Genomic DNA, 13047 nt, shown 5'->3' with positions numbered 1-13047 from the left:
ACTATGCTGGGTGGTAACCATATAACCAAACTTTGGCACCTGGTGGTTCAGTGGGTAACTACGGTGCTCCAATCAGATGGAGCCAGTGAAGGTTTATATCCAAGGGGTGGCTGGGGTTTACTGCTCACGTAATGCCACTCAGGGATGAGTGAGGCTGGTCCCTCTCATCTTAAATGTGTGGACCAACTTGCCTAGCCCCAGGCTCCTACGTTCCTCATAGGGCAACGTAGAAATGGATGATGGATGGATGGAAAACTAACTGAGAAGCATGAAGAGTGGTGTAGTCAGGGGAGCTGATGCTTTTTTATTTTTTTACCCCGGTGTCTGGATTTAAAAATAATAATAATAATAATAGTTGTGGTGGTGGTGGTGGTGGTGGTGGTGGTGGTGGTGGTGGTGGTGGTGGTGGTGGTGGTGGAGGAGGAGGAGGAGGAGGAGGAGGAGGAGGAGGAGGAGGAGGAGGAGGAAAAAAAAAAAAAGTTAGGCAACTGTTTCTCTGGGGCAGTCCTACAGGTACACAGTACATACACCATGTAGGGATCCAGAAGCCCCTTATGATAGACTGTGCCTCATCAGGGATGGACCAGAGTCCTTCCCACAGTGAGATGCAGGGAAAAATAAGGTTTGGCTCCTTGGTGGACACTGCAGCTGCTTCATTCAGAGTGCACAGCACCACCATGTGTAGGCTTCATTCAGAGTGCACAGCACCACCATGTGTAGGCCCTTTGTCAGAATGAGTCACGGCAGAACAGTGGGAAAACAACCTCATGATTCATCAATCAGTTCTAAGTTATTAACGTCCTACCAGTAATATAAATGTCTAACTTTATGGTTTTTAAAGAATGGGTATCAGATGTCATATGGCAATGCTCTTGAAGCACAGATCATAATATCTGTGACTGTCTATAAAATGCAAGAGGAGGGAAAGTAAACATTAGTGAAGTGGTAAGCTGCTAGGTGCCATCATGAGTTTTTATGATGGTAGTGAAGCATGTGTAAGGGTTAATGGGCATCTAAGTGAATGGTTCACGATCAGTGTGGGCATGTGTCAAGGTTGTGTGATGTCCCCATGGTTGTTCAATATATATATGGATGGGGTGATGAGAGAAGTAAAAACATAAGCAATGGAGAGGGAGATGGCGTTGGTAATGAATGGTGATGGATCGAATATCTCAAATTTGTTGTATGCTGATGATGCAGTACTGCTTGCAAATATCAGACAAGAACTTGATAGGTCGGTGCAGAGTTTTGCTGATGTCTGTGAGCGTCAAGCCTTGAGAGTAAATGCAGAAAAGAGTAAAGTGATGGTTACTGAGAGACACAGTGACTCCCAGTGCGATGTTACAGTGAATGGAGAGAGACAAATTGGTGGGAGAGTTCAAATATCTGTGTACAGTGATAGAAATGAGAGGAAAATGTGTAAAAGAAGTGGAAAGTAGAGTGACACAAGAAAGAAAAGTAGCTGGTGCAATGTAGGTCTTGATAAGAAACAGAGGCTCGTGCGTTGCAGCTGCACGAGGCTTTATGAAGATGTGTTTGTGTCAGCTTTAACATATGGATGTAAGACTATGGTGTGGCATGAAAATGAAAAGTCAGGAGTAACAGCAGTGGAAATGGGACTGCTAAGGAATGTATGTGGAATACAGAGGGTGGATAGGATATGAAATAATGTGATTCGTGAAAGATGTGGAATGAGGAAGTCGGTGGATACCAGAATCGAAGAGAGTGTACTGAGATTGCATGGTCATGTGGAGAGAATGGATAACAATAGAGTGGTGAAAAAAAACTGAGCAAATTTGAAGGAGGGAAGAGGCAAGGTAGGCCAAGGAGAAGGTGGAGAGATATGGTGGATGAGTGTTTGAGGAAGAGAGGCTTGGATGTCAGCAAGGCTTGGGAACTGACGAGATCGAGGTGGCTGGATGAACGTTGTGAGGAGGAGTGTATGATCAGAGATTTGGCACCGCTTTTTGATGTGGTAACGTCCAGACTGACTCTATCGGATACATTTGTGTGAAGCTACAGAATGTGGTGAATGTTTTTGGCATATCCGATAGAGCCAGGATTCCGGTGGGTTGAATGATGAGTGAATCGAAGCGTGGCCCATTGGACTGGGCAAATTTGGGATGTCTGGACACTGCTACTCCTCACTCTGCCCTAGGGTGGGAAAGGATGTCCGGATGATGATGATGATGAATGATGATGGTAATGAATCGTAAATGAATGGTAATACAGTACTGTACACATAAAATACATACATCACTGTCAATGTCTTTACATACCATGAGTTGGTGGGATAAGAGTGGTGGTTGTGACAGCACGGGCTGGAGTGGTGGTGGTAGTAACAGCTACAGTGAATGGTTGGAGGGCTGCAGCTGCTGACAGCTCCCTCTGATTGTCTTCTACAATCTCCTGCACATACTGACGTAAAGTCACCCAGAACATAGTTGTGTAGAGAACCTGACCAAGGAAAATATTATTAATCGTAAGGCCTGTTACTCATTTTGTCCCTCTTAACAACAGGTAGTGGTGTCCTGTGAAGGAAGGTGATAGCTAGATCCTGATCACCGTCTCCGACATCTAAGTTGTCAATGAAGATGTGTTTTTACTTTATAATATGTGACAATCTTACTAAAAACTGTTTCTCGAAAGAACATGAAGACATAGCAGATTTCCACAGCTACAGTATGACATACCAAGTAAGAAAATAAACCCAATGTGCAATGACTGCCTGATGTACATTCCAGCCAGAAGCCACCAGGCCCACCTGTGAAAAGCTCTGGGGAGGAGTAAGTCAGAATCAGAGTAAGTCTAAACTGTTAAGGCTTATCATATGTTTTCGTAACTTCTTTAATGAGAGTTGTTGTTTTTGCAAAAACCAATTTAAACTGAGACAAGGAATCCCAGCACTCCACCATAAGACAAAATATATTAAAATGCCCCAAAGATTGCAAGCATATCATTGCATCATATTGTTTATAAAGGCTCCAATATGCACGCATGCGTTGCCCTTGATCATCCAATGGATGCTTGATCTTTGGCAGCCTCCCTATTCAGTCTTCTGTCCTTGCGCCACACTCTATGACCACATTCCAGGTCTTTTTCAGTCTGCCCCTCACAACCTTACCCCTGATGTTCACACTTCTCACCTTCCACACCTAACTGTCATCCTCCATTCTCTCAACATGTCCAAACCATCTCAATCTAGCCTCCTCATCATAACACCAATACATCCCAGTTCCATCCTTCCCTCAACTCTTCAATCATAATCCCAGCCCCCCCAGGCCATGTATATAATGATGTACTACACATTCATCTGATCATTGTCATTTCTCTATATCTGCACCTACAAACATCCTCTTCCTTTACTGCTCAAGTTTCACTACTATACAGCATTACACTCCTAACACAAGCTGCATACAAAGATCCCTTAGCATGGAGGGAAACCCCTCTAAATGTCAGGTGAGGCAACAGCTCCCTGAACTTCCTCCAACCACTCCTTACCCTTGCCAGAGAGCTAGCTCTAGCTCCACCTCCAGCTCATAACATGTTGCTCACATAACAAAACTCTTCCACTCACACAACAGACTCTTCACAAGATCAATCCTTTTACACCTGACAATCTTTACATGCAAAACTGTCTTCCTCTGCCTGTTTTTCCTATTATCTATGACCTCCAAATACTTTAAACACAATGTATCCAGGTACCTCAACAGGAACGGATCTTGAATTTGGCTCTCTATTATTTTGCTTTTTTTTTTTCTTCTTCTTCTTCTTGGAGGGAGCAATTTGTTGTCTTCTAGCCATTGGTTTTATATATATATATATATATATATATATATATAATATACATATATATATATATAATATACATATACTTATATATATATATATATATATATATATATATATATATATATATATATACTTACATATACAGTACTCGTCAGAAGTATGGAGCGCCCTGCATCCCTCTTGAGAAACAAACCTTTCAACATTGAAAAAACATATAAATAATGCATTTTATTTACCTTTAGTGCTTCGTAGGGTAGCCTTTACGTTTCTTCACGGACCTGAGACGTCTTGGAAGTGAAAGGGCGAGGCTCCTGAGGTGCTGGAGCGGTATTTTGTCCCAGGAGTCACGAATGGCGGCTTCCAGCTTAGGCAGAGAGCTCACGTCCTTCCCTTGGAGACTCTTCTTTACGAGGTACCAGAGGTTTTCAATCGGGTTGAGGTCTGGGCTATTTCCTGGCCAGTCTGTCATGAATGATACCTCGCAGTCACGAAGCCAATTGGTGACCGATTTGGCCTTGTGAGCAGGTGCACCGTCCTGCTGAAACACTCGTGCACCTGTTAGCTCGAAGGAGTCTGGTAAATGATCACACAGAAGCTCCAGGTAAACATCCTGATTCACTCTGAGGTTCTTGGGAAGTACAACAAGCTTCCCCAAACCCTTCCCTGAAAAACAACCCCATACTATGAGTGAATCAGGATGTTTAACTGTGCTTTCTACATACCGTGGGTCAAGTGGGTCACTACCTTTGCATGCTCCTCTGTTACAGGTAACACTAAACGTTGCCTCATCAGACCACAACACTGACAACCATTGCTCCTCACCCCAATTTAGATATTTATTAGCAAGGGCAAGCCTACGAATTCTCTGGCTGCTAGAGAGAAGAGGCTTTTTCACAGGCCTGTGACTTGTGTAACCAAGCTCATGCACCCTACGAGACACTGTTCTCACTGACACATCACCAAACACTTCTGGGTTGCTCTCCTTAATTTTCCTTGCACTCACACGAGGATTAAACTCCACTGCACGTTTTAAAACATTAACAGACCTTGGGGAAGTTTTCCTAGGCCTACCAGACCTCGGTTTCTTTGTGGGAACTTCACCACTGTTTTCCTCCCGAAACCGCGCACACCAACGACGCACTGTCGATCGTGCCACACCAACCAATTCACTAATTTCCTTTGTCTGGTGGCCTGCCTCCTTTAGAGCAATGATCTGGGATATGATTTCACTCGATAGTTCACGGGTAGGTGCCATAACAAAGTTTTGAAGGCCAAAACACTGCGGGACACTCCGCGGAGTTCCTCTCTCTCAGGCAGCCCGTGGGCGACTGAGGCGGGAACCAACCAGCGCGTCAGAAGGCCCCAGGCTACCGTGACGTCATGCTCGGAGCTCAAACTTGTGGCTCAATTCTTACCCCCAGAAATGGGTGATTCTTTTTTGGCCATAAGGATTGCGCGCCCGGCGGACAACGCTGAATACTTCAGACGAGCACTGTATATATATATATATATATATATATATATATATATATATATATAGATATATATATATATATATATATATATATATATATATATATATATATATATATATATACATACATATACTTATATATATATATATATATATATATATATATATATATATATATATATATATATATATATATATATATATATATATATATATATATATATATATATATATATATATATATATATATATATATATATATATATATATATATATATATATATATATATATATATATATATATATATATATATATATATATATATATATATATATATATATATATATATATATATATATATATATACTTACATATATATATATATATATATATATATATATATATATATATATATAGATATATATATATGTATTTATACACATATATATATATATATATATATATACATACATATGTACTTACATATATATATATATATATATATATATATATATATATATATATATATACTGTATATATATCATCATCATCATCATCAGCCGTTTCAGTATCCACTTCAGGACCGGCCTATCCCGACCGAAGTCGGGACGATACAGCCAATGTACTGTATCTCTACCAAGTGGCTTAGGCTGTCTGGTAGAGGTTGTATGTAGGGTGAGAAGTGCTTGTAAGTGTAATTGTAGTGTTGGAGTGGCTTTGGATGTGTGTGTAGTCTGTGAACCAAGTGTAATCAGCCCGTGCAAGCCGACTGGGTGCAAGCATACTTTAGAGTATGCGACACTGGTTCAACCACAGCACACCTTGTGTCCGCCAATGCAGTACGTGGCTGGGTGAACACTTCCGAAGTTTATTACCCTGGTGGGGCGCGAACCCTGGTTCACCCGTGTATGAAACGCACACTCTACCACTGTACCACAGAGGCTCCATATATATATATATATATATATATTATAGCCTATACACTGTATATACACTGTATATGGCTAGTGAGGGAGTGATTGCCCTCTACCTACACAGATCAAAAGCCCTCGGGAGCAGGGGGGTGGTTGCTTTCTCAGGCAGAGGAACTCCTTGAGAGTGAAATGGCTGGGAAGCATGCCGGCACGTGACTGGCTACAGCATAGCTGGGTCTTTCGGGTGTGGGCAATCAGGCAAGTTAGCTGCCTACTGCGACTGCAACACAATGGCGAGGTGTTCAGGAAGTTAGCCAAAGAAACTTTGATGGACTCTGAAAGAACAATAATGGCCCCCAGTCCCGTGCAGCCCTTAAATGGGCAGGGGGTGCTAAGAATTTCACGGTTGCCTCAATTACAATCTAATTCCTTTGTCAATGCAAAAAATACAATTAAAATTGGTAACTGGAATGTGAGAACGCTAAATCATGACGGTAAAATCGATGAGTTAGTGAAGGTTTTTCAAAATTACGGACTTGATATTTGTGCTCTGACAGAAACTAGATTAACTGGAGTCGATAAGTTGGATTTGGAGGATGGTATACGTTTATTGATATCTGGTCGACAGGACGGAATGCATTATCAGGGAGTAGGATTGTTGCTGGGTTGTAAGGCAAATAAGGCTTTATGTGAGTGGGATCCTATAGATGAGCGATTGTTATACGCACGGTTTAAATCAAATCATGGCAACATCAGTCTGTTTGTGTGTTATGCACCTACTAATGATGCACTCGATGAAAGGAAAGACACATTTTATGAAAAGTTGCAAGAAGGAGTAGGAAGGGTACCTAGACATGATGTTTTGATCTGCGTTGGAGACTTTAATGCAGTAATGGGCTATTCAAATGAGGGATTTGAGGCATGTATGGGTAAGATGGGAGTTGGTAGTAGGATGAGTGAAAACGGAGTGAGGTTTGGAAGCTTCTGTCTAGCAAATGACTTAGTCATCGGGGGCACACTCTTTCAGCATTGCAATATACACAAGACAAGTTGGGTGTCACCGTGTGGAAAATATAAAAATCAGATTGATCACATCGCTATCAGTAGGAGGCATAGAAGTTCTCTGCTAGATGTTCATGTTAAACGGGGAGCGGATATTGGTAGTGACCATCAACTCAGCATTGCAAAAATAAGGTTTAAACTTAAAAATCAGAAGAAGGAAAAATCTGGTGTTGGTAGATACAATATTGTTAAGCTTAGAAGGGAAGGAGAAGAAAAGGAGGAATTCAGATTAGAATGCAGAAATAGGTTTTTGGTGTTGGAAACGTTGGAAGAGGGGGAGAGAAGTGTAGATGAGATGTGGGAGGATGTGAACAAAGTTTTGCATGAGACTGCTGAATGTACGATTGGAAGGAGACATAGCTTCAGGAGAAAGAAATGGATATCAGAGGAAACGTGGAATATGATAAAAAAGAGAGGTGAGGCTAAATTGAGGAGTGAGATGCAATGCGTTGATGAACAAGAGATTGAATTAGCAAAGAGCTGCGTACTGGAGTTTGAATTCAGAAGTAAGAAGGTTAGCTAGGAGAGATAAAAGAAGATGTGCGGATGAAAAGGTTGCAGAGACTGAAATCTTAATAAACAAAAATGATGGACAGAGTCAAAGAATAGCATATGAATCGATTAGAGAACTGAGTGGTAATGCAGGTAAACGCAAGGAAATACCAGTTAGAGACAGGGAAGGAAATTTATTGACCAAAGATGGGGATATTAAAAATAGATGGAAAGAGCATTTTGAGACAGTTCTTAATAGACCAATATCACCAGAAGAGGATATACCGTCTGCTCAGGAAGATTTAAATATAGAAACAGGAGAGTTGAGGCTTGCAGAAGTGGAGAAAGCAGTAAAACAGTTAAAGAATAATAAGGCACCAGTGGAGGATGGTTTATTTCCGGAAATGTTTAAAGTGGAGGGGATAGATTAATAATGATCTTGACCAAGCTATTCAATAAGATATGGGTGACGGGGTTACTACCATCAGTTTGGAAGAATGGTGTAATTGTTAAAGTTCCGAAGAAGGGAGACCTGAGTGAATGTGGTAATTGGAGGGGAATCTCTTTGTCACCGATAGCTTTGAAAGTTTTCAGTAGAGTGTTGTTAAATAGGTTGGAGCCAGTGGTTGAGGGTATTCTGAGGGATGAACAGGCTGGTTTTAGAAAGGGACATGGTTGCAATGATCAGATCTTTATAGTTAGGCATTTGATGCAGCAAGTTAATGAAATGAGAGTGCCGTTAAGTCTTTGTTTTGTTGATTTTGAAAAGGCTTTTGATAGTGTTTCGAGAGAGACTATGGGGAAGATCATGAGACATTATGGATTACCAGAGGAGTTTGTGAGGGTCATTATGAACATGCATGAGGACACATTTTGTAAAGTGATGGTTGATGGTTGTCTGAGTGATTCGTTTGAAGTCAAGTCCGGAGTAATTCAAGGTGGTCTTCTATCACCTTTACTATTTATATTGGTCATTGATTACATTATGAAATGCGTTGGAACAGAAACCAGTGCAGGTATACTTTGGGGAGAGAACAGGAAACTTTTGGATTTAGATTATGCAGATGATATAGTTTTGATTTATGATGGGCCAGAAGAGATGCAGAGAGTGTTGGACTGTTTGGTGAGTGAAGGTCGCAAGGTGGGTTTGGTTATTAATTGTGGAAAAACTGAAATAATCAATATGAATATGGAAAATGCGCAGGAATGTGTAATTGGAGGTATGGTTGTAAAGCAAGTTGATAGGTTTAAATATTTAGGTACTTATTTAGCCAAGGATGGTTCTTTGAACTTTGAATTCGAGGAAAGGTTAAAGAAGGCTAATCAGGCAATGGGAATTCTTAAAAATATTTGGAATAATAACAATTTCTCTGTGCATACAAAAATCAAACTTTATAAGGTAATGGTTAGGAGTACCTTAATTTATGGACACGAGTCTTGGTACAGCACAGTGACTATGGAAAATAAATTCTTGGTGTTTGAAAATAAAGCACTTAGAAGAATATTAGGAGTTAAGTGGTGGGAAAGGATACCAAATAGTAGAATTAGAGAAATAACGGGAATGCAGCCGATTGCTGAATATGTTAGATTCTCACAATGGAAGTGGCTAGGACATGTGTATAGGAGACAGGGAATAGTACGAGGTACACCAGGGTGGGTGGCACTTGGTAGGAGAGGTAGAGGAAGGCCAAAAGAGACGTGGGTGAGGACAATGAGATGGGAAGCTGGAGATGAGTGTTGGGGAGATCTTGAGGAGTTAGCACAAGATAGGATGTGGTGGTGTGAGTTCATCGAGGCCCTATGCATCCCCAAGGGTGCCACAGGAAATGATTGATATATATATACAGTACAATCCCAGCTATCCAGTATCCAGACAAACGGAATACTCAGAACAACGGGAAAATTCAAGGGCTGGTAAAAATGTCAGTAAGTTATAACTGTGCGCCAATTTGAATGGACCGCCAAACCGCCGTTTGATCGTGTCACGCGAGGCTGGGTGAAGTCAGACAAAGCGAGGTGAAAGCATTTCCGGCTAATGTAAATCCCTAGCAAATCCTCTTAACCATCCCTCCTCTCCCCCTCTTTCCCCTACTTGAATTCAGTCATCCTCCACACCCTCCAAAAATCACCAGTCTGCGTTTTGCCACCAGACAGTAAACAAGCTCTCTTGCTATTGTGTTCCTCTGATAGACGGTAATTTATACACTCCAAAATGCCTAAAGTGCAAACTAAACGTAAGCGTATCGTGCTTACCTTGAAACAGAACCTGGACATAGGCAACAGACTTGAAAAAGGCGAACATTGTAAAACACTAATGGCTGAATATAAATGTTAATAAGAATGAAAGTTTACTTTGTTGGAAGAAAAATGAATAAATAATATGCCTGCATTTCATACATACATCATTTATTTTATTTTCTGAAAAACAGCTGAGTGGCGGGTGAGGGGTGGAGTGATGGAGGTCAAGTGGGGAAGAAGAAGAACAGTCGGAAACGTAAACAAACTCACGTGGGGGCACAGGTGTCGTGATAATTCTACAGTGCAGTCTTAACACATCATCAGTTCACTAATAAATGTTCAAGTTTTTATTTCTTTATTTTATTTTTCAATTTTTATGAGTACAGTACATATAATGAATACAGTAATTTGGTAAACAATGGACCGGTGCAATTTGCAGTACTGAAAATTGCTAGACATTGCACACGTGCGTTATGACCATGGTGTGTGTTTACAAGGCAGTTTTTCAGGCGGAATCTCTTAGTGTAACCCCTAATGTGACTGGTGAGTACCTGAACTGTATTTACTGCTGTGATAGCCTTTGTATAGATTTGACTTGAAAATCAGAAATACGGGAAAAATCTGTAACCGGGAAGGTAAATTCCCCAAGCCACCCGGTTAACTGGGATTGTACTGTATATATATATATATATATATATATATATATATATATATATACACAGATAAGCCCTTAATTCACGCAAACTTTTTTCACACGATTTCGGTTATCCACAAATTTTTCGTACAATAATTAAAACATAAAATAATAGTATTCAAATAAATAATTTTAATATACAAGAGAAATAAATAAAATATAAAAATGCCTACCTGCTGCCCATGTGCATACATATGCGTGTGTGTGTGTGTGTGTGTGTGGGAGGTCGGTCTACCACGCACTACACAGTCAGTTTGGATCCGACTTTTGAACCATGCGTGACTCGCGAATCGTAATTTGTGGCTTATTTTTCTGCCTTCCGGTGATTGCTTGCCTTGTCTGCCAACATGGGGCCTAAGCGTAGTGCTAGTGATGCATGTGGTTACACCCCAAAACGGACTGTAAAGTGATGTTGCTGACAGAGAAAGTTAAAGTATTGGACAAACTTAAGGGAGGAATGTCGGCGACATTTCTCTGTCAGGACGATTCCCCGTCATTTATTTACATACCAATTTATGTAGCAAGTACAGTACACTAGTTTTTTACTTATATGAGTTATAAAATCCCCCTGAAAATTAGTTATTAAAGTATTAATTAATCAATAATAAGTATATTTATAGAATAACAGGGAATCGTCCATGTTTTGATGGTGAATTGACTTCATGGTGAATTGTCTCGGAACCGTGTGTTTGGGGTGAGTCAACTGTTTTTACAATAATGAAGGCAGAACGTAGCATACGGGAGGCGGTGAGGGCTAGTGCACCATACTGTGCTAAAGTGTCTCCACCTACGCCTGTGAACTGGCTCAGAACCGTATGTTTGGGGTGAATGAGTCAACTGTTTGGACAATAAAGAAGGCAGAATGTAGCATATGGGAGGCAGTGAGGGCTTTTGCACCAGACTACTGAAGTGTCTCCACCTACGCCTGTGCTTGTCAGGTTTACCCTCGCGTGAATTAAGGGCTTACCTGTATATATATATATATATATATATATATATATATATATATACAGTAGGCTCGCACAGTGCACGTCATCACAGTGCATGATTCACACTGTGCGTGAGTGACCAAAAATCATAACCAAAAACCCTAAATGCGCGAGTTTACCTCACACAACGCAAGGTCGAGGCAAAGAGTGGCTCAAAAATGCCATTTTCTATTAATGACATGTCGTCATGTTGATGTGCAGAAATTCCCGGCAATTCTACTGTGCAGCTTGGGGTACAAGGCAGCGGGCACGCCATAACAGTCCTGGCTTGTGCACAGTGTGGATCCGCTCTCTACAGCTAACCTGTCATGTACAACGTGTGGCGTTTTTTTCGCTGCTCCATCCTGGCCTATACTTTGCCACACCATGGCTCCAACCCCAAGAGTTAAGAATCTTCTGACGCACACCACCAAGTTAGAGATCATTAAGATGAAGGAGGAGGGTCAAGGAAACACCGCCATCGGGAAAGCCCTGGGACTGGCTGAATCAACAGTGAGAACAGTGTGGAAGAACCGTGATGGGTGGAATTGTGAGAGATTGACTGAAGAAGACCTGGGATGAGATCATATAGTGTGACCTCAGGGATGAGAGACTGAATAAGGAGGCTGCCACAGATGGAGTAGCATGGCCAGCCGCCATTAGGTGACCAAAGCAGACACATGCATGCATGTTATAGCTTTTATAAATGAACAAAATGAAACATGGAAATATTGTACAGTACTGTATTGTATTTATTTGAGTTTGTGTTTACTGTAACCCAATACTTGAAAATTATATTGATTAGTGGTATTTTTAATGCACTGGTGAGAAATAAAGTCGTACAGTATTGTACAAAGGTGATGGAAGGGGGTAAACTGACTTGTAAGAAAATGTTAAACAAACTTCAGGTTCTTAATTCAAAAAAGTTTTTTGAACTAAGTGCACTGTCTTAATATTATCTTTCTTCTATTAATAGTCTTCATTTGTTTTTAGTGTAGGAATGATTTAGGGGGTGTTCAGTGGGGTGTTTTAGCTACACGTGATTTCTGGCTTTACGTGAGGCCTTCTGAACGTAACCTTCCCATAAGTTGCGACATGACTGTACCAGTACTAATACTGTCACAATACAAATTCCCATATCTGAACATCTGATTTCCAAAAACCTCCACTTTCCATTATGTTTCTTCATGCCATGGAGGGATGTTGATATCACAGGTCCTCACATCATCAATACATGTTTAAGGACAGTTCTTTTGTATACATGTATAAAACTGGATAATAAGTTACTAATACAAGATACTTCATTGTATTTACAGTTCACATTACTCTAGACTACTTATTACATGGTTTTCACATAGTTATCATTATGATTCCACTTACTAAAACACACCATTTTCTGTCAAGTCTCTGGG

The 13047-nt window shown here is 40.6% G+C and overlaps 1 protein-coding gene across 1 annotated transcript in view; it reads right to left on the bottom strand.

Moving 5' to 3' along the window:
• The window catches only part of Piezo (piezo type mechanosensitive ion channel component), a 1050432-nt gene that overhangs the window by 784712 nt on the left and 252673 nt on the right, over positions 1–13047 (bottom strand). Inside the window, exon 12 of the mRNA XM_080275143.1 lies at positions 2280–2457. Coding sequence (XP_080131269.1) covers positions 2280–2457 — 178 coding nt within the window. The remainder of the gene's footprint in view (positions 1–2279; positions 2458–13047) is intronic.

This window comes from Coenobita brevimanus, chromosome 60, assembly GCF_032717465.1.
Source record: "Coenobita brevimanus isolate Jiangsu-jjx chromosome 60, ASM3271746v2, whole genome shotgun sequence".
NCBI lineage: Eukaryota > Metazoa > Arthropoda > Malacostraca > Decapoda > Coenobitidae > Coenobita > Coenobita brevimanus.
This window is presented reverse-complemented; position numbering and strand designations above follow the sequence as displayed.